This window comes from Stylophora pistillata, chromosome 2 (genome assembly GCF_964205215.1).
Source record: "Stylophora pistillata chromosome 2, jaStyPist1.2, whole genome shotgun sequence".
In the NCBI taxonomy this organism is placed as follows: domain Eukaryota; kingdom Metazoa; phylum Cnidaria; class Anthozoa; order Scleractinia; family Pocilloporidae; genus Stylophora; species Stylophora pistillata.
This window is the reverse complement of record NC_142520.1, coordinates 27,806,593-27,833,191: the sequence shown is the minus strand read 5'-3', so window position 1 is coordinate 27,833,191 and position 26,599 is coordinate 27,806,593. Positions and strand designations below refer to the sequence as shown.

Genomic DNA, 26,599 nt, shown 5'->3' with positions numbered 1-26,599 from the left:
CATGCCACGTCGCGCGCATGTGTACGAATAAATTTACGCAAAGAAACAAAGATGGAGTACTTATCTCGCGGATTTAAGTCAGTTTTGGGCAATCAGCAAGGTGGTTCTCAACCTTCCCCTCACGAAACGGTGCGTATTTGTGCGAATGCTTATAGTCTTCAGCGCGTTACAGTTTCTGATGTTTATTTTCGCCCTCAATATTGATCCAGGTTGAAAGATTATGTGACCGGGTGGCCTCTTCTACGTTGCTGGAAGACAGACGGGATGCTGTGCGGGCGCTCAAGTCGCTCTCTAAGGTTAGTTTTAATCAAACTTAAGACGCCTTACTAGAGGATTTTTGTAGAAAACTTCAATTATTACCGTAGCAATGCAATTAAGGAGAAGTTTTCTTAATAAGAATCTTATACGAATGTTCTATGTCGTGAATTTCAGCTGGGAAAGATTTTTTCAAATTTACTGTCCAGGGTATAAAAGGGAAATTGTCGTTGTGAAGAATTTCTCTTATTTACTGCTTAATCAACTTCTGGAACAGAACTTGCTGAAATACAAGTTTGCATAGTGGATGTGAACTCGTCATCAGAACATAATTTTTAAGCTATGTATATATCGATCAAGTTGTCCAACAAATTTGAGTTGTTTATCAATAGAGTTGTCAAACTACTAGAATGTTAATTTTAATCGTCTTCTGATGTTTACAAACACCTTAGGAAAAAAATGAACATTCCAATTGTTTGTTGGGAAGTCGACGAAGTACAAACAATCTCAAATACTGCCTTCAAACTCCAAGTATTGTAACTAGATTAGGGCTGACAAGTACATTGTAGTTGCGAGGGTCTTGATCCTTGACTCCAACTTCTCAAATCTCAACTGGAGCCAGGATCCTCGATGTTATTGAGTATCGAGGATCACAGATCAAGGTTTTTGAGGGACTGTCATCTTACTTTTGAATAGTACTGAAACTATAGTTTTTGCTCTGATTATTTTATGAGGTGAAAGCTCTTTCCAGTCTATTTCAAGATGACTGCTTTTGAGTTATGGTAATAATAATTTCATGATTAGGATACATGTACAGTTGAACCTTGATTATCCAAACTCATTGGGACTAGATGAAATAGTCCAGATAATCAAGAATAGGAATATTAATGAGAACAAAAACTGATTAAATTAGAAAGTAGTATTTAATCCCAAAAAAAAACATTTACAAATCATTTTGAAAAAGATTATGGTCTACATCTACTTTCCTACATGAATGCCTCTACAGGTGTATTAATAATCAAAATCGATGAAAAAATGTTTTACATTGGCCTAAAATGTTGAAGTAAATCAGTAATTTTTCTCAAAGAAGAATATCACCTTTACTTCACTTTTCAATGTTGTAGTTTTAGAAAGATTATGGCTAAGGATCTTGATCATGACTAATAAATGTTCATGAAAAAATTGGGACCAAGGAATAAGTCCGGATAATCGAGAAATCCAGATAATCGAGGTCCGGTTAATTGAGGTTCAACTACAATCACGGTCACCTTAGAGAATTTGTCAGGATTATTAAGGATGAAGTTGTGTTTTTTTACCAGAAATTTCGCCTTGAAGTTGGAACACAGTCAATGGATCTCTTGATAAATGTTTTACAAACAGACAGGTGAGCCATGCTGATATGTTTTCAAATTCCCCATTTGCTGAGCTGAAATGATGGTCACCAGACATATAATTTGAGTAGCCTTAAATTGAAATAAGATAGGATTAAACAAAAAAAGAGGAATAAAGAAAAATTGAAAAGAAAGAAGACCAAGAAAATACAGTAACTGGAAATCCATTTTGGAGATTCACAGGACAGGGACAGTGGCATCAATAGAGTAACTCACTTGATCTTATTAAAAATTCTCTTTACTGTCTGCGATACAATTCTTTTGATGTTAGAGAATTTGTTGGAGAATTTGGTACTAGATCATGTTGGAGAATTTGGTACTAGATCATAGATTTGGTACTAGAATTTGGTACTAGAGCAACTAAAAATCCCCAAATTTATATTTTTCTCTATTCTTTTCACTTGTTTGCTTGATATTGTATTGATATATTGTAAGGAGAAATTCTGGCTTGATCACTCAAAGGAGATGAAGGGCTAACAGTGGAGCTGTTTTTCCCTTTTAATCTGACTAATAATAACCACTTAAATGATGAATGGAGTTCATGTACTCAGAATCATGTTTGCATATTAAGGAGAGATATTTTGAATAGAATCACATCATTGACAGAATAAAATCTCGCATTCTGATTGGTTAATGGAGCGAGGTATTTAGCATGGAATTGCGAGTTGAAAACAAGGCTAAGTGATATTGTTTTGCATCTACGTAATTATACTTAACAATTATTCGCCGAAGACGAGGTGAATATCGTCGAATAATCGACAATATTCACCAAACCTGAGGCAAATAATTGTTTTAGTATAATTTCAAAGCTGAACAACAGAGAAATTTTTAAAATCATAACATTTTAGTAACATTTATTAACATTTTAGTTTAACATTTTTATATAAACCGTGCGGAGTGGTTTATATAGCGTCATATAAGGAACCGCTCAACCAATCAGATTGCTGGAAACTCTTTGTTCAGCTCTGAAATTATACTAAATAACAACTATAAGTACATGTAATCTTTTTTTCCTTGTTTTTATTCAATTATAGGATTCAAGGAAAATCTGTTACTTGACTCGTTAAATCTGCGTCAAACTGCACTTGAAACGGATATTGCACTCTTAGCTTCCCCATTTTACGCAGTATAGGGTTGTGTGCGATTTGATGTGGAATTCCCTTGTCAAGTAATGAATTTTCCTATAATTACTGAACAACCAAACTAAAAACAATTTATATTCTTGACAAAGTACTATGGAGCGCATTTGAACAGTTTCATCAGTGGATGTTTTGGCTGAATTACTAGCTACTTGCATTGACATAATTGCAACAAATTTGAACTGTAACAAAATATTATGTGTTCTTGTGTTGTTTTGTTTTTTTGCTCAATTTACTTTTTACTCTCTTGTTCTTTACTTAATACTTTACTTCTTTTTGACAATTTCAATTTTGACTTATGGTATAACTGACCTTAAAATTTTAGGAATGACACTGAGATCACAGGTTTAGCTTTACAAACTTTGTGCAACCTGCTTTCAGCTGATCCAGCTCAAGGTGAGAAAAAAAATATTGTGTAGATTTTATGGGGATAGGGTAATGATTTTTGTAGGTTAGAATTTGAATTAGGTAATTATTTGTTTTTTTTTTCTGTAAGAATCACAACAAATTTATTCTGTCTGGAACAAGGGAAAGAGAAATTCAACCAATTTTAGTTAAGACTTCATTCATTTTAAACTGGAAAACTAGCAGCTTATAGTCAAAATGTTGTGATCCACATCCAAAGTGCAATAATACTTTTAAGAGTTTTATTAAGTAAATTGCAACTCTAAATTTATGAATAACATATGTGTACCATTGATACACGAGTAACATTTCATGATTTGTGTTGTTGGAGTCAGTCCTTCTCATCAGCTTGTTAAAATTGATAAAACATAATTTGTACACATTGTTCACACCATAAATACTATTAATAACTGCTTGTACTGGTAATAAGTATGTTTTTCTTACAATTCTAGGGGGGTATCTTTCACTTGCTCTTTTCTTTTTTGATACATGAAAGCAATTGACCTCTTCTATAAATGGCTGCCGTATTAATATTCTTTTGTTTAAATTTAAATTAGCCTTTCTGGCCTTGCTTGAGATAATACATTCTTTTGAATTTTGTACTGGAGAACGAGGCCAGAAAGGCTAATTTAAATTTAAACAAAAGAATATTAATCTTGCAGTTATTTATGAAAGTGGTCTATTGTTATTGATAATTATTGATTTTATAAATTGAAAAATGCCAATTTATTGTCAAAGAAAATTGAGCTCCTACTTATATTCTTTTCCAGATGAAGGTGGTCAGGATGCCGGTCAAACTGCTTCTGATGTGGAATTAGGAGTTCAGTTTACAGAAATTTTCATCAAGAAAAGTGATAATGTCACTTTGTTACTTGGGCTGTTAGAGGTACTGTATATAGAACTTGAAAAGATTGCTAGATTTGCAATACATAATTTTTTTTGCCAAATTTTGTGTTTCTCTTTTCTTAAATAATTATGTCATAACTATAGGTATGATACAAGCAATTTGCCATGTAGATTTATATTGAGCAGTTTGTTATTGTATTAAAAAATTTTTTTGGGGTTTCCCATCTCTTGTTGGAGCATTGACCACTCCCTAACAATTGGTATAATTATGAATTGTGCAAGTGATGTAAACAGATTGTACAAAAAGCCATGTTAATGTTGTTAATACTGAGAAACTGGTAAAATTGTTATGCTAAAGATAATTTTGAAGTTGTCAAGCCATTTGTTCAGTTACCATAAAAACCCACTGATAAGCCACACCTTTTTTCCAAAAATTGTTGCTAGAAATTGGGGATGCAGCTTATCTGCGGGATCATTTGAAAAAGGTGTCGGGTCTTCCATATTCATGTCTGATCTAATGCCTGGTTGCTAAGCTCAAATGTTCTTCCCACGTTCCTGTTGTAAATTGCAAAAATCTATGGAAAAACTGTTGAATGAAGAAATTCCTGTAAACAAATACCAGAAAAAGATCAATCATAGGTCAAAGTTGGTAGAAACTATGTTCATTATTATATTAAAGTGCTAAAATTGGGGGGTAAGACTTTGAAGTATTTACTATTGCAATGTTAATAGTGAGTTTACATTCGATGAAATGTGGATAAAGAAGACTTCTCAAGACTCGACTTTGGATTTCTTTTGATTTCTTTTGAAAAACCTTTTTTCCAAAATTTGAGCTGCCAAATTCAGGGTGCGGCTTATCTGTGGGTTTTTACGGTATTTCCTCTCTGTGAATTAGTCAAATGAGGATACTATTAATGGTTTATCATGTTCTCATCTTTTGTGCTCTCTCTTGACCCTATTTGATGAGATTGCATTTTACATCTTTATGGATATAGTTAACATGACCTAACAAGCTGTATTAAAATTTTCAGGAGTATGAATTTCAAGTTAGATGGCCCACCGTTAAACTTCTTACAGTGTTACTGACGAACAAAAGGTAAACAGTGGATAGACCACTACACATTTATGTTAATTAATATGTTTTTATAGATTAGTGACAGATTAATGAATTATTATTATTTTAGAAATCATTGTACATGTAGCCTACAGTACTGCTGAGATAATGTGCATGTAAGCTAACAGTCCCCTCAGTTTCAGTCCTGTGAGAATCGAGGCTCGAGTCCACTTTTGAGATGTTTAATCGATTTTCAAAATGCTCAAAACTTGTTTCAAGCATCTCGAATCCGGGAGTTGAAATCCTGGAAAAGTTCTTCAAGCATCTCAGTCCTCAATTCTTGTCCTCTTTAAATTTCCAAAGTTTCAAGGATCGAGAATTGCATTTTGAGTGGAGACTGCTAACTTACTTTTGAATGGTGACGTTAGTACATATAGATCATTAATTTATTTTGATTGATTTTTATTTAATTTTCAGTTATCAGCTCCAGCAGTGCATTCTAGTAAGCCCCATGGGTAAGTTGAACAGCAACACTCATATATCAGGGCTCAACACTAACTTTCCAACTTACTAGCCAAGTGGCTGGTGACAACTCAGACGTTAGGACAATTTCAATTTGTTGTACTAGTCAAACTGGCTGGTGGAAATAAAAAACCACTGGCCAAAACTGAATTTTTACTAGTCTGTGGCTAGTTGGCTACTGTTAGTGTTGAGCCCTGGTATGCCCCATCACTATCAGTCCTTTTTCACCAAGAACAACACAGCCTTTTAGTTCTACATGTATTATTGAAGAATCAACTGGACAATGGAGCAAACCATCCTCATACAAGTGCTGTCAGCAGTGGCTGAATTAGGTTCTAGCAAGACCTGACCCAACCACAAGTCCATATTAGGTCTACCTGCCACCAAGTGGTGTTATGAGTGGTTCTGTACATTGTACAGGAATGATTGCAGCTTAAATATATTGCTGGATTCCTTTGGTTTTATTTTGTTTTGTTGTTTTATTCTGGCCAGTCAGATGCAATCACATCCTGTTCACTCATGTTTTCTTGTACTTGAAGTTGAGACCCTTTGAGACTCACACTTTCTTGCACTTTCTTTTAAGATAATTTTAAGATGGTATTTCCTCTAAGAGGTGCCCATATTCAAAGAAGTACCCTCCCCTGAATGAGAGTCCACTCCATAGGCCATAATGTCAAACAAGTGCCCCCCTCAAAGAGTGCTACCCTCTCCTCCGCTCCTTCCTCACTATCTTATACACATATCATAGGAATGAAAACCTGTCCCTATTGCGACCTTCTTTACAACTCTTTAAGCTTCTAGTACAGTGGAATCAGTACAGGAGAGTTGTACCTCTTCCGTTCAAGCTATTTCTATCTCCACATGGTTGCAGAGTTCTTTTATGTACATTATTTGTGCTTTAATATTTGTCCTATAGCTGCGTCAACTTTACAAGTGACCCCCTCATTTATGCCCCTTCGTTCCAATAAGTACCCCTCCTTTAGCCTGAAATTTGAAAAAAGCATCCAGTGCTTATTCAAGGAGATACACTGTGGTAAATTGTTTTCAGTTGTTTGAAATTGTTGATCAAGTCTTCTATGGAGAGGAAATTTGTTTTTATTTTTAACTCTTTTTTTCATTCTGCAGGTGTGTCCAGACTAATGGACTTACTGTCAGACAGTCGTGAAATCATAAGGAATGAGGTATGGATCATGTTGGGAACACGTTTTAAAATTTTATGAAAGGCTATTTCTTAGTGTAATTTATACAATGCAATATTCCTGTTATACTCATGATAGTCAAGTGTCCAATAACCAGTTCAAGATGCCCTTAAAAAAGAAATTTATGATGTACATTTAGTTGTTTTGTCATCTAATGAATTGTTCATTGCTTTTTTTCAGGGTCTCTTGTTGCTAATACAGCTCACCAAATCTAACGCTGCAATCCAGGTTGGAGCCAGATTTTATCAGTTCTATGAATTGAACATTGCAATCTCTGCATGTGCACAATGCATAAATGAAGTACAATGAACAAACACTAATATGATCTTTTAATTTTTTTCCCCTTCTTTGCTTCTTTCAATCAGAAAATTGTTGCCTTTGAGAATGCATTTGACAGACTCCTTGAAATTATTACAGAGGAAGGTTACAGCGATGGAGGTGAGTAAAGAAGTATTGACAATATGTAGTTACAACAGGGCTTCTGATAGAATGTGATGGTGTGATTTTGCACAATCAACCTTGAATTGTATCCAATCACACAATAGCGCAGCGCACAAGGTCTAAAAATAGATATGTCATCTTTGGATCCCCCGCTGGTTTAGGACAAACACTCAGAGTCTTTATGAGGACTTGTACGCAAAATGTGTCAGAAGCAAGACTATTTTCGCTCAAAAAATGCAACTAGGCATTGCAGTTGGGTACATGTAAAATGACTCAAGATGTCCAGAAAGATTGCCAGATTCGCTTAATCCGCCTAAAGAAATGCTTAAAAACGGTCGGAAAGCCTTCATACCTTTCCCAAAGCTGAAGCATGCATGACTTGGAACTTTGTCAATACCGGGTAAATGCGTGTTCTAGAAAGAATTTCTCAGTTGATAGTGTTAACTACAATACTTTTATTTGTGCTGGACACTGAAATCCTTGACAAAAGCCTTTTCTGAAACCGCTTGTTTGGAAACGTTACATAGACGATGATCTTCTCGCTATGGAGTACAAACAAAGCAACAATAGAACGTTTCATTGAAAAAGCAAGCAATCATCATCCAACAATGAAATTTACAGCTGAAATTTCTGATAAGGAAACAACATTCCTAGACACCTACATCTATAATTATAAAGGTGAACGATTCGAAAAGGACACAATCCTTGATGTGCGTACTCATTTTAAACAAACTGAGACATTTCAGTATACACACTATAGTTCGTGTCACTCACAAGGAGTTAAGAAAGGCTTAATAAAAGGAGAGGCACTTAGACTTCTCAGAACAAACCCCTCTCAAACAATATTTGAAGAGAAAATTGCAAATTTCAAAGCACATTTGCGAAAGAGAAGCTACCCAGAGGCCCTCATTAACACAACCCTTTCAGAGGTGAATTTCAAAAACAGGAAACTAGCTCTTCAACAGAAACCGAAGACGAACCAACGAATCTTGCCTTTTATTATACAATACCAACCATCAGTGCCAAACCTAAAGCAAATTCTCATGAGACACTGGCATTTAATAGAAACAACCAGCACTGAGCGAACTATACAAAAATCCGCCACTCGTGTTTTAAAAATGAGGGCGATCGCTCAAAGACATACTCGTGAGGGCCAAACTTTGAATAGGCTATTCTAAACATGCGCTGGGGAGTCGTGTAGGCCTGTCAATCCCCTTTTTACATTGAAATGTTAGATCCTTGAGTTTCACGTGATCGACTTTACTTTCCTTTAGTATCTTCACCTGAAGCCATTTCCCATCATCTATACTTGAATCAACGACATAATGTTTTCTCGACTTGAGGCAGTCACGAACACGTGCAATGAGGTCTGCTCATTCTCTGCTCAATTTCAAGCCTCTACACTTTAACCAATGCTTTAATTGTGTGTTTGTATAGTTCTCTTGGTCTTGCTCGAACTTTGAGCCAGGAACACAGTTGTTTTGATTTAAAATACGAGCTTTAGAGGCGTTTGAACTAGAGATGGGCGCATCATCACCCATATTCATTTACTGGGGAAGCCTGTTTGTTTGTCCTAATCGCTCTAGGGGGTCAAAATTTCGTGACGTCACAAATGCACAGCGCCATTCATAAAAACTCGCATAATTCATAAAAAACTGCAAATATTTCACGAGGTGTAAGATAAATCAATACTTTTTCGGGTAACTGACCCAGACCTTAGCTGCTCATCCAATATGACATCCTGGTTGAAGCACACACGCTAAAAACGGTTCAAAGTGCAAAGTATCTGCACAAGTTCAGAAGAAGACATAGGAGATAGCTTTCACATCTTCTGAAGAGTGAAAAAGATGTTTTTTGTCTTTAAAACCTAATAAAACAAGCTTAAATAGCTCAGAAAAAAATCACACAATTTGCATAAAAAGTCACACAATCACCTATTTTTCAGGGCATCTGACAGGATGCGGTGGTGTGGATCTGCATAACTTGCCTACTTCTGCATCCTCTGCATCCTTGGGGCATTTTTCCTTATAATACTAGAAAATTTCTACATATAAGTGAGAAAGCAACTTCTTGTCATTCTCAGAAGCAAAACTAGGGGAAAGATTGATCATTTTGAAGAAGTTATTCACCCAAAACAGTGACGAAAACACGCCTTTCGTTCGTAAACAATTTTAAACCGGCATTCCATGCATCTTCATGTGATGGGCCTGGGTTCTACTTTTCTATTAGCGGACTTCCGGTGTCCAGTTTTCCTTGTCCGATTTAATGGCTAGTTACTAAGCTTCAGACAAACTCAACAACAAAACAATGAAAAAACTGTACCTAGTGAAAAATTAAATTTACTGTAATAGAAAAAAAATTACCTGCAACATGTATTTTATACGTTGGAAAAAGCCAAGGGAACAACTTTAGTTTTAGAAATTTCCACATAATCTGGCGTCTTTTCCGCATAATTGTCACTTTCTTCTGCATAATATTGATGAAAATAATTATACTCATAATTTTCCATTTTTTCCCACACCCTATCAGATGATCTGATTTTTATAGCACAATTTGTTGAAAAAATTGCACAGTTTACATTTTTTTTATCACACCCTATCAGAAGGCCTGTTACAACAAAAATAATATTCAGGCCACTGCAGTTCTTTATGGACAGTGCTTACTTCCAAGAATTTCCCAGCACAACTCTCTATGTAATAGTAGTTTCATGTGCAGCATCTAGTTCAACTACAGACAGGATAATTTTAACATGGAGAATGGATTGTTAATGAGTGTGGTGGTGATCATTTAGGAACTTCAGACCTAAAGCTCTATATGAATATTTGCAGAAAAAGCTGTATTTTTGTTTTGTTTTGCTTTGTTTTGTTTTTATATCATTCTATGCATCAAACTGTAAATATCTATTCGTGACAAAAGTATTCAATTGGACTGCTTGAAATGACACTGACACCATTTGTAAGAGCAGATTTCAGTATTCTGTTTAAAATTCTCATTGTACAAATACACTGAATGTGCACAGTGCTCTTTGATAATCCATTAATTTTTAAATTCACAATGTATGTGTTGCAAAACAGCTATGATGACAAATTGATTGCCCCCAGAATATTCTTCTGTGATTACTTAATCTGTACTATCAAGTACTTCTGAGCTGTTTGTGGTCTTATGTAATGCTGTATTTGCATGCTGTCTCATTCACATGCATGTACATGTCCCATGTCAGTATATTATTAGCACATAATATCGTTACGATAAATGTTCTGGTAGCTGTTGACATTTGTTACTTAATTTTGAACTTATCACAACAAATCTCTATGGGTGAATTGTTGTAAATTATACATGATTGGTCGGCTAAATTTTACAGAGTTTGGGTACATGCATTATTATTTAGTGTAATTTCACAAAATGTCAGTTGCTTGAAATGCTATGTTTTCCAATTACTCTCGAACAGGAATTGTTGTGGAAGACTGCCTGCTACTGATGCAAAATTTATTAAAATTGAATGTTTCAAACCAAAATTTCTTTAGAGAAGGAAGGTATGAAATTGAGTTTTCTTTTTGAAATTGTTTGATATGTTGCTTTCATTGTTACTCTTTTGAAGCTGTTGTTGTTTGTTTTGATGGTGGAGAATGTTGTTAATAGTGACTGTCTTAAAATCCTCTCACCCTAAGATTGTTATTCATTTTCTCCACACAGTTCCGTATACATTTCCTATAACATTGACAATGAGAACTTGTTTGACAATCAGAAACTCTTCAAAGTAGTGATCATTTTATTTATTCTCATGGGCTTCAAAGGTGACTCAAGGGTGGTACCGTGGGGAAAAATTAGAAGCCAGATACTCTTAGGGTTAAAGAGGTTATTTTTTGTGTGATTTTATCTTGTTCTGGTGCTTGCAACAGATTGTTTGAAATTCTGTTTTGTGTTGCTCTTTGTGTGGGGACATTTTGTCGGCTTTCTAATCTTTCTCAGCAACAACAAGTTATAAAGATGCAATTCAATGAATTTTCTTCAAACTGTTCAATGTTTTTTTGTTTTTGTTTTTGTTACCAACAGTTATGTTCAGAGACTTACTGCATTCTTTGAGTTGGAGCAAGTTTCTCCAGCAGCCACTCCTGGTCAGTTTCTTTTTCTTTTGTAATAATTATACCTAACATAGCCTCTACAAAGACTTTTTTGGGGGCATTTTAAATAGCTGGTATCAGGGGAGAACAATTGTATAAGCCATGCAAATCTTTTAAAAATGAAATAACAAATAAAATTTTAGTTAAAAGAAAGCAGAGGAAGGCATTTCAAATTGAAAAAAATGAACTAATTACAATAAGAAAGAGATTCTGCTATTGGCTTTTCTGCAGGGTGGGCCTAATGCTTTCCAGGTGAGGTCACATTGAAATGAGGGTTTTTGTGGAGGGATGAAAACTGGAGAACATAGAGGGAAAAATCCACATGGTGGGGGCAATATTTAGTATTGTACTAAAAGTTCTATTTAATGTTCTTGAATGAACAGAACGGTTTTGATAAATTATTTTGTAATTTCGAACCACCACATGTAGCCTTGTATGTGGTCATTAACGACAACTTAGTTTTTTTCAGAAAATCAAGACAGTTCATGGTCAACACAGAAAGTGTCAAATATCAAGCTTATGTTACAGGTAAAATAGAGCAAGAGGAGGTTAAATGTAAAAAGTTGCTTGCACAAAAGTTTGTACTTATTGACTGAGAGGGAGGGCTGGATGGGAAAATATTTGGTCCATGGTTATGACATGGATCTAGTGCAGTGACATCTGTACATCATGAATAAGTGTTTCAATAGGAAATGGCTGGTAAAGTGTTCTTAAACTTCCCTAGCGTAAAACAGTTGTTGTTGTTCAATAACTGTTCTCAATAGCATGTGACCTAATTGAAATAATCCAAATATTGTATATCAGCTTGTGGGATTTTCTTTTCCTTCTTCAGCTCGTCAGAGTGTTAGTTTCTCCGGACAACCCTCAACAGGCCACAGCCACTTGTCAGAAAATAATGAACCAATGTGGTGAGTGCTACTGTATTGTTTGCTTGAAGTGACCATCAATTAGTAAAATGTTTATAATTGTATTTTGCAAATTGAAAGACCATTAAGACAACAAAATTGCAGCAATCACAGCTGTCGGTAACAGTTGCACAAGGATTTGAATGATTTAAAAACAAGTTTTGTAACATGGATGAAAAACAGCAATGATGACACAAGGATTGCCCCCAGAATATTCTTCTGTGATTACGTAAAATCCTTACTGTCAGTTTTGTCTGAGCTGTTGCATTTAAGAGGCAGTGTCTCTATAACTTGTTTGTAAAATCCATTCATTTCAATCTTTGCTCATGAATTTATTTTAGTTCAAAATGATAACAATTTAGGAACATGGCAATGCTACATTTTATGAGTAAACCCATGAAACCAGATTATGCTCCAGTGGCCACTGGAGTGAATCTTGGCATACTTGACCTTACTGCACATAAAATGGCAGGCTAAAATGTATTTTTTTATAGCTCATTTTAACTCTTGCCTAACAGCTTGGGCTAAAATGATACCAACCAAGCCCAAAGCATATTAATTAATTTTTATGCCGGTGAACTCCATTGTTTTATTATTGTCCATTTTTAGGATTGTTGAGGTTACTCTGTGGTATACTAATGTCGACTGGAATTCCTGCTGACATTCTCACTGAGGTAAAAGCACGGCACTGCACACTGTACTGTAATCATACATGATCGCATTTTTAAGCCCAAAAAACAGAGAGTACATCCAAGGAGCTAGAAATTGATCAGGGCTTTACACTAACTTTTCAACTTACTAGCCAAGTGGCTGGTGACAATGTAGATGTTAGAAGTCAAATTTGATTTCAGGTTAATTTTGATTTAACCTAGGTTGATTTTTTTTTAACCTAGGTTATTTATAACGTACTCTTATATAGTCATGCAATAAGCCATAATGCTTAAAGGCTGATAGTTTCGAAAGAAACTGTTTGGGGCTGCGTCAGTGGGAGTAACGAAATAATTTGGATATAATTTTTATCAACAAAGTTGAAATGGTAAATTGGCCACCATAACGATTACAAAAGCTGACGTTTCGAGCATTAGCCCTTCGTCATTCGCTCTGACGAAGGGCTAACGCTCGAAACATCAGCTTTTGTAATCATTATGGTGGCCAGTTTACCATTTCAACTTTGTTGATATATCCAAAATAATTATTAAGCAATAATGCTGTTACATTAATATGTTTGTACTAAATCCAAGGGATCTGCAATAATTTTATAGGACTAGCAAATTAATTATGTCTTTGAGCACTTACTTTAATTTGGCATAGATTTAATGTCATATTTGCACTTGTGGTCAGGTAGGGCTGTCTAAGGAAATGAAAAACTAAGGCAGTCAATAAAGGGAAATAAAATAATATATTTTTGAATATTGCCCTATTGAATCAATCAGACCATCAACACTGTATCAGAAGTTATTAGAGGATTCCCTGCAAATCAAGAGTACTTCTCCCAAGTGAATGCTCCTTCAAACCCTCCTAGGTAAGAGACTGCCTTTTGGAAAATGTACCGTACATTTCTTTTTCTTATTTTTGCTCAATTTCACGGCTTTTTCATTAATATCACTATGTATGCATTACATGCATATGTTTTGTTTCCCAGTCCTGCCATTGTTGTCCTTCTAATGTCCATGATAAATGACAAGCAGCCATTCAATCTTCGCTGTGCTGTCTTGTACTGCTTTCAGGTGGGTCTCAATCAATTTGTCCTTTATACCCAAAGATCTTACTTAGAAATTGTCCTTACTGTCTGCCATGTAATTCTTATGATGTTATGATCTAATTAATAATAAACTTTAATTATTAATTAATTATTATTAATTAAGAATATTATTATTATTATTATCATAATATTAATTATTATTAATTAATAAACATTATTATCATCATAAAGATCTTACTTAGAAATTGTCCTTACTGTCTGCCATGTAATTCTTATGATGTTATGATCTAATTAATAATAAACATTAATTATTAATTAATTATTATTAATTAATATTATTATTATTATTATCATAATATTAATTATTATTAATTAATAAACATTATTATCATCATAAAGATCTTACTTACAAATTGTCCTTACTATCTGCCATGTAATTCTTATGACGTTAGTTTGGAGAATTTGGTATTGGTTCAAGTAGTAATCTCCTAATTGATATTTTTCCGTATTCTCATCACTTGTCTGCTTGATATTGTACTGATATTGTAAGGAGAAATTCTGTCTTAGTCACTGATGGGAGCTGAAGGGTCAAGCAGGCTTCATAAGATGCTCATTGGAGTGCCCGTTACAATGAACGTTTATTTTTTGGTTAAAGGGAAAAAATGCTAATAGGTACTGCCACTGAATAGTCATTGTATCAGAGAATGGGGTTGTTTTTCACACCTTGACAAGCATAATTTTTTTCAAGCCCTAAAATCGCATGAGTGACAACTCTACAGTGCCACGTCCACTTGTAAGCTCAACTCTATCCCTCTATTTTATTTTATTGTTAATTTATATTGATGTTGTTTGTTTGTTTGTTTGTTTGTGAACAGTGCTATCTGTACAAGAATGAACAGGGTCAGAATGACATTGTGACAACCTTGCTGCCATCTTCAGCTACAGCCGGTAAATATTAATAAGATTTTGATTACTAAATGTGCTCACATGCAAGTGACCTCTGCCCCCTTCTTTGTCACGAACACACATTCATGTGTACATGTGACACACAATTGAACCTGTATTTAGCGGTACTGTATTAAGTGGTCAAAGTCCCGAATTTTTTTCCCCATATTCACTGTAATTTTTACCTTTATTGAGCACTCGAACCCGCTCTTTACTAGGTCCCAACGACCTATTGTTTTTGTTTTCCACCTGTATCGAATGGTCAATGAAAGTGAAACCACTCAAATATAGCTAAGAATAATCTTTCAAGTAATCCATGTTTGTCTTAGGCTCGATTTCCGCCGCTCTCTCGAGTCCGGTCATTTTCGTTCCTCCCGGTGGGTTCTGGGAGGGGCATGGGCTCCAGTTCCCGAATAGCGGCTGGTAATCGAGCCTATGTTTATCTCCCAAAACCAAACTAAGCAGTATTTTTTGAGCAAGATTCCGTACATTAAGTAGTCATTTATGGCACAAAGTGGTGTCGTGTATGTGTTTTTTTTGTTTGTTTGTTTGTTTGTTTTTTTTTGTTATAATATCCTTAATCTGTGGAACCTTGCCATTCCCCATGGGAAACCGCTTTTCACAGCTTCGACTGTATCTCCACAAATGTTAATAAGACGCTCTTGGGGACCCTCCCCTCCCTGAAGACCTGTTCTATAACCCTGTACTCTATCAATGCAAATTTTCTACAAAGCGGAAACCAACTTTCTTATTCTTTACAAAAGCAGTAAGGTTTGGAAATGTGGCCTCTCTGAAAGGGTCAAAGGTTAATTGTTGCTGCGCCTGTCTTTTTATGGAGGACAGACGACTCCTGTATTCCTTTTTTTTTCTTTTGCCTTTTTCTAAACCTTATGATGACTTTTGCTTCATTTCCAGCGAGTAACATCTCAGCTGGACAGCTTCTTTGTGCTGGTTTGTTCAGGTAGGTTTAGCATGAAGTTAAACTGAAATGGTGTACATTGACCGCCTCCTGGTTAGCTCATGTAGTTGAGAGCTGAACTATTGTGCAGGAGATTGAGGGTTTAAGCCCCAGAATTTAACAGCAAAATCTTCATATCTTACTTTTGAAAAGTGTCACGTAAAACTTAGTTGAGTCTTTTGTGCCCTTTGAAATTGAATTTTCTTCTTTCGCGTTTATCGCTTCCTCGGTAACATCAACAAAACGCGAGGCAGCCATTTTGAAACTCATCACTCCAGCTGTAATCACCTCGCGTGAGGTGATTATAGCGAGATATAACACATTCTTGACCAATCAGAGCACGATCACCTCCATTAGTATATACTTCAACAGTAGATAGCGTTGAAGGCGTGCTCTGATTGGCTATTCAAACTCCGAATATTCTTTGCTATTTACCCCAGAGCAACTCGGGAAAAAATGGCGTCCCGGTTTGCATCTGTGACAAGGGAAGAAATCACTCAAATCAATTTTCGGTGGTGTATATTATCTCACTGTTTTAGTATATATTAAAACAACCATTCACCTCAGTGTCGGTGGTTAATTAGCGGTGGATATTTACCACGCCGCTTCGCGGCTCGGTAAATATCCACCACTAACCACCTCCACTTCGGTAAATAGTTGTTAATTATTACCTGAGCAGTGTTACTTATTAATTTTAGCCCAAGAATTGTTTTGAGTATCACCTACTGACTGTTATCATTTTATGCTATCATTGTTGCTGTTCAGTCCAGACCCTTTGTCCAACTGGTGCGCTGCTGTAGCTCTGTCTCACTGTCTAAAGGGCAACCCCACCCAGAAGGAACAGCTCCTCAGAGTACAGCTGGCAACTAGTGTGGGTTAGTTTTAAAATTCTCTAAGGGTAATTTTTTACTGGCTGAGTGGAACGAAATAAGTGAAAAATGTTTTTCTCGCGCGCCGCTAGGGCCTGGGTATAGGTCATGTGACCTATGGGGCGGGCAGTTGTTTTTGTTGCTTCCGCCATTGCCGACTTTCCCGCCCACCCACCCAAAGATTTTAAATGTTTATACAATACCAGTATTTAACAATTGGTTCATGCTTTAGCGTGCACTATCGAGTTATGGAGCACGCGGGAAGTTTGGAGAGCACGAAAGAAGCGTAAGAGTTGCCCGAGGCGATAGCCGAGGGCAACTCTATCTTCTTGAGTGCTCTCCAAACTTCCCACGTGCTCCATAACTCGATAGTGCACAGCTGAAAGCATGAACCAATTGTTTTAGAACATAGCCGGTGGAATTGTGCATCAAATGCGACGCGAAAACGGACAACAATACCAGTTGAAGCGAATCGTGACGGCGCTGATGCCGAGTCTCCTTTTCCTTTTTTTTTCACTTTTTCTGCGTCATTTAAGAACTCTAGGCATGGGAAAAGGTAGAAACATTGTCTTCGTTTTCGGACTAGCAGGCCGAGTTTCTGTTTGTATCCATTGTTGTCGCGAAATGTATTATTTTTCCCCGCACTAGCAATGGCCGCTCGCGCGAAAAAAAATTTCTGGCGAACTCGGATTTGCTGACGCTATCAGCGTGCACTATCGGGATTTTGAGCACGCTTACGTATAATGAATTTGATTGCGCGACTCTGCTAACTATGTTCTAAAATGTACTAGCCTGGAACTTTTTTCGTTATTTCTGGTCTTAGTGCATGCTACTTGTATTAGCTTTGAATTTCCAATAAAGGTCAGGTAGCGGCGGTCAGCTTGACATGGCTACCAGCGGTGTGCGAGAAATCACCTATTTTGTAGGTTTTCTTGCGTTCTTGGGAGAATATTGTTTTTGGTATGATTCATATTATTCGTGTCGTGAATGAGAAATTAATCGTTTCTCTTAAACTGCGAGTGTACAGAGTATCGAGCGAGGAAATGGCAGTCTTCGATGGGGTGTGGTAATGTCTGTTAAAATAATTACAGAAACAGAAAAAAACCTAAGTAAATTTTTGCTTCGACGGGAATCCATCCCGTGCCTACCAGGTACTAGTTTGGCGCTATTACCAACAGCTGCCAAACCACCTGTTCGAAGCGAGACAAGTCTTTAGTTCGTTTGTTTGTCTGTTTGTTTGTTCCCAATAAGCGACTTTGATAACAGATGAAATATGAAATACAATTTACGATCACAGATGAAATATAAAATACAATTTACTTGACTTGTGCATGACAAGTAGCGAATTTATCCTCACATAATATGACCCATAGTCATGCATGGAAACGTCTTTGCACTGTAGAAGCTCTAACAGATTCTTTGTTATTCTTAGGAAATCCTCCCGTTTCCTTGCTTCAGCAATGTACTAACATGCTTTCGCAGGTAACGATGATTCATGTTCTTCTAGTTGTATATATGGTATTATCTACAAGAGCGTGGTGGTAAGATATGGCAGTGCTACACTGAAGTTGTAAATGGCTATTTCAACTTTTGTTTATGATTGCTGTTCAATTTTTTTGCAGGGTGGAGAGATACAAACACGTGTTGGTTTGTTATTGTTGCTGTGTTCGTGGTTATCCAGTTGTTCCTTGGCTGTGGCTCATTTTCTTCATAACTCTGCCAACATTCCATATGTATCTTTTAGCTACTGTGCTGTGTCATTGTTAAAATAGAAACTGAAAATGTTTAAAGTAACTTCATGCGTGACCCTCCACGGGAAAACGTGTACAAAGATGACAAGGGAACGCGTATCATAACACGGCACGTTAAGCGTGTCACAAATTTTCAGATATGTGCATGTTGAAAACGCAAACAAAAGACAGACATGGTTAGTAACTCGCTATAATCGCTCCCGCCCGCTGTAGTGTATTTGGCAGCCTGGAAACGAGAAGGAAAAGGAAGAAAGAAGGTTCAAATTCTGAGAACGTGAAATTTAGTCGTCATAGCATTCGTTGGCTCGCCTTTCTTTACTCGCGTATACCTAAAGAATGAACAGAGTCCTCTCGATAATGGCGACCACAATTTATCTTGGGTGAATGAAAATTGAACTTAGTCACGAGTAAAAACGTAAATTTCCCATCAGCATTTCTGTCTCAAAGCTGCCTCCTTAACTGCTGTGAGCTAATGGCTCAAGTCGAGGTCCATGGCGAAGAAGCTGACAGACTGGTTGGAGCTCTCTGTTCCCTTCTTTTAGGAATATGTTTGGATAATAATGACAATTCAGAAGATTCTTGTCAGAAGTAAGTCAGCTCTCGTTCTTTAACCTTTACGCTCTTAAATCATATTCTCCATACTGTTCTCTATACATTTCCTACGGTGCTGACAAGGAGAATTTGTTTAACAATCAAGAGCTTCTTTAGTTGCTGATCATTTCCTTCATTCTTGTCATGTTAATGTTGGATTCGGAGCTGATATTGTAAGGAGAAATTAGATACTAATCACTCTTACGGGTTAAAGGCTATTTACGTGCTGCAATGAAATGTCTCGCACGAGTTATCGAAGAGAGTAGAAAATCCCTTCATTGTACATTAGACACACAGTAACAACAGACTCTGCCTTTTCTGCAGGGACGATCTTCGAAATTTGATAATCAAAAGAATAGGAAGTGATAATCTTTTGGACAAAATTAGTTTTATATCCAAGTCGGAGTTTTTCACGGCTGCTGTCAAATCTCCCGAGGTAAGAAGACTCTGCTATGTTCGATAATAGATATGTATATTTTTTGTTGTTTGTTTATATGTGTGGTATTTGTGTATGTGTTCTTTTTTGAAGCAATGAAAACACTAATGTGGCCTTGAATTACTGTAAAATATTGTAGAAGTCCGAGCTTTCGCCGCTCAACGGCATCATCAGGGACGGATAAGGTAAAATATTCCGCGAGGGCCGAATAAAAGGGAGAAAAGTGTCAGTATACTAATGAGCCAGTGTCACTGCGAGAGGATCCAGTGTGATATGTGAGCCGTTAGAACAATAGGTCCGCGAATTCAATGCATTCTTCTCGGGAGTTGATTGTACGTTGTTTTTCCTTATGTAAAACGCTTCAAATAGGCGGAAGTTTACCGGGTCGTTTTCCAATGTAATGATTTTGACTTCAGTGCCTTTGTAATTTTTGTTTTGGCATATCTTTGGCATATATTTGGATTTCGTTAACCGCCTCCCGGTTAGCTCAATTGATAGAACGCTGGACTGATGTGCGGGAGGTCGAGGGTTCGAGCCCCGGCCGGACCAATACTCAAGGTCTTAAAATAATTGAGAAGAATATGCTGCCTTTCTATAACATCAAGAAATGGTTTAGATATTCTAGTCTTCTCGGATAGGGACGAATAAATGGAGGTCCCGTCTCTTGCAGGGTTAGGGGTAGGAGACGTTAATTTCCCACGCACGAGATTACTGTGTGATGGATGTCCTCCCCTGGGGTGGGATGGGTGGGTTGTTGTCTTGCGTTTACACGAGCCTCTGGCTCGGGCAATATTGGCAACCATGTCCCACGTAAAGACATTAAACTTGATTACAGGTAATAGCAATATGTTTGTTTACGGATGAATTTACGCTTCCGAGATGTTCTTTCACACGGTCGTAGATGAAGCGAGTGGTGCTCCCGATGTAGTCTTGGTTACAGTTTTTGCATGAAATTTGGTAAACAGCGTTTCTCAAACACAGGTTGGTATGTGCGATGGGGCAATTGTCTCATGTGCATGTACGCTCCGTGATTTTGTGAGAGAGGGCTTTTCTGAGGGCGTATGACTTGTGTACGATGCGCACAGGTATTCCCTCTTTACGGAAGATGTTAGTGATGTTGTGGTGTAGCCGTTCGGAGATGTGGGTGATCTTCAGGTATGACCATTCCCTCTTTTCTGTGTTGGGAGGGAGAGACTCTTCGGAACGGTTCTGGGGTTGTTTCGTGTGGTGTATGCAGCTCTCTGAGTTTCCGTTTAGGCGCAGGATTTCGTCAAACGCACCTTGATGTTTTGCATTTGTAGTTTGTTTGGAGCATCATTGGTCATAATACGTTTCCGCTCGTTGTGAATGAATTTGGTCTTGGCTTTCTTGGGAATAGCCGATTGATGGTGTACGAACAATGGATTTTTAGCTTCTTTTTTTTTTGTAAAACTCAAAAGGAGCTTTTGCCGTCTTTAGAGATGGTAACTTCGAAGTCTAGTAGTGACAGTTTGTGGCCGTTAGGTGTTCTTTATTGTTTTGCTTTCCTTTGTTTTCAGGTCTGCTATCGGTTTTTGTGTTGTTATTGTCGTTGTTGTGGTTGTTGTGTAGTTGTGTTTCATAATGAGATCATATTTCGGGTGGCATCGGGATAACCGTGATCGAGATTAAAAAAAATGACCTAATTTCCTTACAAACATACACGAGTTTTACTTTTCAAACTGAACCTAGCTAATGGTGTGTGCAGAAGGGCACCTAACTCGCCAGTAAATTACGTCAGTATCACTCTCGATCCAGCTCTCACAATGCCACTCGATCGGAACATAATCTGGTGTTAACGGGCATAAAATAACTTAGAAGTAATAGTTTGCTCGGAGAATTTAAGCCAAACGTAACTATGGGATAGAATCAGAGAACTAGAAAACCACCTACGAGAGTAATATTTGAAAAGCTTTTGTTTTTGTGAGCCAATACTAAACAAAAAGTACAAAAACTGTCCATCAAATCTTTTTTCTTTAGAGATGTCCTTATCGTGTTATCTTAGCAAGTACTTACAAGATTACTTTCTTGAATGAGGTAATGACCGAGTAATTGTATCCACTACAGATCAAAGTCGAGTCGGAAAAGCATGTTTTATTTGATCATGAATTCACCAAGCTGTTCAAGAAGCTGGAAGGTTAGTTGATCCAGATTATGAATTAATATTTCTTTAGCTAAACGCACTGACCTTCTCACAAGAAATGGTGGCGAACTCGTCTTTTCTTCATTTATATTGATCAGATCATTGTTTAGTCCTTTTTATAACCATGATGATGCTAATTTAAGCCTTTGTTGCTATTGTTGCCTCGAAGCTGCTGTGACTAAAGCTATTGAAGAGGAACCTGCACAACAGCAACTAGCGAACCATGTGAACGGAAAACCGTCGCAAGGAATGGAAAACCATGACTCAATCATATCATCGTACAAAGAACTTATCAGAGAACAGGTGAGTGTCACATGACCCTCAATCAGTACGGATAGTTAAACGTTCTCCGTGTGTTGGAGACTCGGTGGCTTCATAGTTAGCGCCTTGGTCGCCGGATGAAGGAATCCAGATTCCAGACCCCCGTCACTGTGATGTGCTCTTTGCCAAAACACTGAACTCACTGAAATGAGTATTTTTAGCAGTTGTAGTCGTTGTCCAGTGCGCGCCCTTCACAGATGTACAACTACGTCCTATTCACTAGAAGGTTGAAAGAAAATTTTTATTCTTTGCAGGATGAAGAAATCGGAAAGCTCAAATCAAGATACGGTGACATGGAGTCGTCTTACAATCAGGTGAAATACCAGGAAGTGTACCTTGGATCTGATATAACTAAAGTTGTTCAGTCCTTGGGTCGTTTTTTCGGGCAACCAAGACTTGCAGGGATACATTGCATCTTGAGTGAATCTTTAACTCACGTTCATGCAAAGCATTGGAAAACAAGGGGGAAAAAGTCACTAATGTGCAAACTATCAAATGTTTGGTGGAGAAGCATGTTCTGTTGGTAGTACAAATACTACCACATTGTCTGTACGCCAGAGAGGATTTAAGGGGAGAGAACTTTTGCTTAGTAAAGGTACCAGTTTTGAAAGCTGTCTTCTCTGTGATAGGCCCAAGCACAGATTCAACAACAGTCACAAGAGATCCAGCAGCTTCGTGAACAACTTCTAGTGGCTCAGAGTAAGAGGAAATATGTTTTTCTTTTCCCCTTTCTCTTTTTTTATCTTTCCTGGAGATGATTTCCTTAACCTCTGGTTTATTTTGCGTAGCTTTCCAACCCCAGTCATCAGGCGTGACTGAATCATTCTTCACCGAAAACGAGGAATTAACGAATCTTAGAAATCAAGTCAGTGATCTTCAAATGAGCAGAGACTCGCTACAGGAGGATGTCAGAACGAGAGATGAAAAAATAGAAAAGTTGGTAAGTACAACCTTAACATCCAACTGTCAATTCTACCTGCTGGCTCTTTCGCGGCAATTTCTTTTAATAATAATATTTTAATATTTAATAAAAGTTAGATTAATAAAAAATTATTTCTTTTCTTTTAATGATTAGTAGAGGTATCCTGGTCTGAAAAACAGCTCTTTAATACCTTTATACACGGTTTCCTCTCGGTTTTTCCTCCCTCCTTGTTAGCTGAATTTGATTCGAAGCATTCGAAGGCGAGTGTCACTGATATTCGTACCCTATGTTAAAGTCTTCACAGTAACATAGAATCTGTTGAGTTCACACAATAAAAAGCAAAATTGTTAATTGTGACGTCATCCATGAGTCTTGTAATAGATCGTAAGTAAGAGTCAATCAAAATACTTTTAGAACTTAGCTGATTGTATGATTTCATATAGATTTTAGGCAACCAACAATTGCAGAGCCCATAGTGGTGAGAATTTCGTTAGTTGCTGATATCATTTTATCGCATTTTAGGATAAAGACATAGAAGTGTGCCAGGCCTCGTTAGCCGTTGCTCAAGCAGCTGCTGAGCTAGCTGCAGGCTCAGAAACTGCAGAAATCCCATCAGTGTCAGTGAGCCTTACAAGTCAGCAACTAGAAGAATTAGAACACTTAAAGCGAACAGCGACATCACAGCAAGAGGAGTTAGACGTGCTTAGAAATTTGAACGCAGAACTTGAGAATGAAATGGAGGTGATGGTAAGTAAAATGACGAGGAAACTGCAATGAGTCAGAGTAGTTCTCAATCGAGAGTCGCATCTATGAGCAGGGCGTAAAATTAACTTTTTTTTTTTTTTTTTTTTTCCGGTAGCCACTTGGCTCCTAAATATTTTAAACTGGTAGCCAATTTCAAAACGTTGGTGGCCATTATGACACACACAAAAAAAATTTTACCTTGTCACTGTACTAAATAGATTATCATATCAGTGATACAGTCGTACAAACATCAAAAATGAGCCTGCTAAATTCGCACGAGCTACAAAGAGGACACTAGAATGGATCATATACAACCTTATAGGTTACCTAAATCCAACATGGCGTCTAGTGACGATAGATTTACGTTCGACATCGTGCATGTGCTGCGTTTTGGAAACGAGCTTAACGAGGAACTTTGCTGCAGATTTATCCTTACAAATCTTCAACAATCACTAGATCTCTCGTTAAGGTGTGATTAGAAATTCTAGTCGCCAATTTGGCGACTAATTTTCAGGATTTGGTCGCCATAGTGAAAAATGTAGTCGCATTGTCGCCTGTATTAGGCGCAATTTTACGCCCTGATGAGCCACATAACCGATATCATCAAAGTGTTTTTTGCGACCAAGAGAGAAATTTGATGTGGTTAAGAGTAAACCAAGTGAGATATAATCGCAATTGTAAGTTGCATTTTTTTTATGCATACTAAGATTTACACTGTGCGATGCATCAAACTCATTCGTTCACTTAAAAAAAAAAAAAAAAAACATTCGTTCGCTGCCCTCACTCGTTGTTGTTGTTGTTTTTAATCTCTATTTTCGTAATTTGATTTATATGCAGAGAGAAGAGGGACTCAATACGCCAACGAATAGCACAGATGAAGTCAAAGCTGAGCTGGAGAAGGCCAGAATAGAAAGCCACGACAAAATTAGACTGTTAGAGGAAAAATTAGCCACCACAGAGAATGACATGAGCAGAATGATAGAGGAGAAAGCAGATCTGGAGAAGGAACACGAAGATCTTTTGGTTATGCTAACTGAACAAGATAACAAAATTATGAAATATAAGGTGATTTTATGTGTGATGAAGATTCATTGCCAGAACTAGAGAAAGAAAGATGGTTTAGGAATTAGAAAAAAAAGAAGTGAGGAAACAGGGAGTGAGAAATTTCTCTCTCCCTCTTCTTGATCGCTTTGACATTATTAGAATGAATTCTAACAACGTTTAACCCTTTCATCGTTAGATCTTAATGTCTTGGTTTTTTACTGTCTGCTTTAAAAGGGTTAAAAGTATGAAAATCCGTAAGAGGGGCCTCGTTAAGTCAATCATTTCATTTCTCTCGAGCTTGGAAAACTGTTGAAAATTGTTCTCAAAGATGTGTAGGAACCGTTCATTTCTTTACATCCGAACATCAGTATGCATATTCTCCACGCTGTTCTCTATACATTTCCTAAGGAGCTGACAAGGAAAATTTGTTTAACAATCAAGAGCTTCTTTAGTTGGTGATCATTTCCTTCATTCTAGAGACCTTTATGTGTGATTCAGGGGTGATGTAGGAAGGAGAATTTACATGCAAGTCACCTTTAGGGATTTGAGGGTTCAAAACCTTTGTCGTTTTCCACTCACGCAGAAACTAGCGAAAGAGGCTGGACAAGAGGTGAGCGAAGACGAAGATGAAGATGATGTGGATGATGACGATGTGGATGACGATGATGACGGAGAGGATGAGGATGACGGGAATAATGATGACGATGAAAGTGAAGACGGGTCTGATAACCACGAAAGTAATGAAACAGAACACGTCACAGAACAGCCAAACACGAAGGAGGAAGCAGAACTGGACGATGAAGAACTTACGTGAAATACAAAATAATCTAACGTGAAATAGTTTTATTGATGTTAAACGAAAAGCAAGGTATTCTAAACAGAAGTAGAATTATGCCCATTTTTAACGATGGTGTTTATTAATTTTAATGAGAGTTTTAACTGCAATTCACTGCATCAGTTCCGGGAAAAATGAATAAATCTCTCGTTCTTTGGTGCCCGGATAAAACGTTCTTAAAAATTAGGATTGTGAAAGATTTTTCAACCTCATTTAGAGATATTGAAAAAATATTCAGCTAGGAGAAAATGTAGCATCTTGTCTTCGTGGGTTCGTTTCACAGGGGAAATGAGATACTTTGGAAAAGAATCAAAGTCCTTCCCTTAAAAAAAGACAACAAAAATATTAATTTATATACTGCCACTTGGGTATATTGTGTCGGTTGGTAGAAGCTGGCGTTTTAACGTTCAGTTTTGTTTGATGCCCAGTTATGCAAGAAACACGAAATTTGAACAAGATTGTTTGTCGAGCACAAAACTTAGAGAAATACTTTCTTACGGATCTTTTGAAAATTGCCCCTTTTAAGCCGAACGTAGATGACATGTTTTTAAACCCATTACAGTAACCAAATAAAACAAACATGGGAGAGAATGAATAGTACATCCATGGTATCATATGGGAACCACAAGCTTGAGTAACTCGCACTTTAATATTGTTCTTAGAGAAAGTTCAGTGTGGAATTAGTCAGGTAAATTTTAAAAGAAGATTTTGTCAATTGGCATACAGGAATCGATGATTGTTTGCAAATTTAGGAAGTTCCTATATGAATTGTAATTAAAGTTATTTGTGTATTTATTGTGTGAACTGATGCGTAATCGGCTCGTTCAAAATTGGCTCTGTCGGATTAGAGAATGGTTCTGAGGTTAGAGGATGTTAGAGTCTCTATGTCTTGCAGCTCGTATTCGAGTTACACAATCTATCCTCTTCAAAGTGAGGCATAGGTAAAGTCCAAGAAAAATGGGAGAACCGGCGTGTGGAATTCAGTTTAAAAAGTTTTTTAAATTTTGAGTTACTTAACCCTAATCGTTTTAAGGTTTCACAG

The 26,599-nt window shown here is 37.0% G+C and overlaps 1 protein-coding gene across 1 annotated transcript; it reads left to right on the top strand.

The window, feature by feature from the left end:
* Window positions 1-26,352, top strand: LOC111333727 (general vesicular transport factor p115). The gene is made up of 32 exons (XM_088748683.1): window positions 1-129; window positions 210-296; window positions 1,575-1,639; window positions 3,111-3,181; window positions 3,961-4,076; window positions 5,068-5,132; window positions 5,568-5,605; window positions 6,738-6,793; window positions 6,992-7,039; window positions 7,177-7,249; window positions 10,701-10,785; window positions 11,306-11,367; window positions 11,843-11,901; window positions 12,206-12,281; window positions 12,888-12,952; window positions 13,712-13,800; window positions 13,921-14,005; window positions 14,856-14,928; window positions 15,841-15,886; window positions 16,649-16,758; window positions 18,185-18,234; window positions 18,375-18,485; window positions 18,973-19,091; window positions 19,419-19,530; window positions 21,616-21,685; window positions 21,861-21,994; window positions 22,267-22,326; window positions 22,642-22,711; window positions 22,801-22,952; window positions 23,457-23,681; window positions 24,516-24,743; window positions 25,306-26,352. Exons 1-32 carry the CDS (start codon window positions 52-54, stop codon window positions 25,534-25,536), a joined length of 3,009 nt encoding a protein of 1,002 aa, XP_088604809.1. The 5' UTR covers window positions 1-51; the 3' UTR covers window positions 25,537-26,352.
* Window positions 26,353-26,599: the final 247 nt, after the last annotated feature.

Bases quoted from the DNA above. Each gene is read 5' to 3' on its own strand.
- LOC111333727 (XM_088748683.1), top strand. From the start codon at position 52: ATGGAGTACTTATCTCGCGGATTTAAGTCAGTTTTGGGCAATCAGCAA. The intron at 5,606-6,737 runs GTAAGTTGAACA...TTCATTCTGCAG, and splicing joins CATTCTAGTAAGCCCCATGG to GTGTGTCCAGACTAATGGAC. The intron at 16,759-18,184 runs GTTAGTTTTAAA...TGTTATTCTTAG, and splicing joins ACAGCTGGCAACTAGTGTGG to GAAATCCTCCCGTTTCCTTG.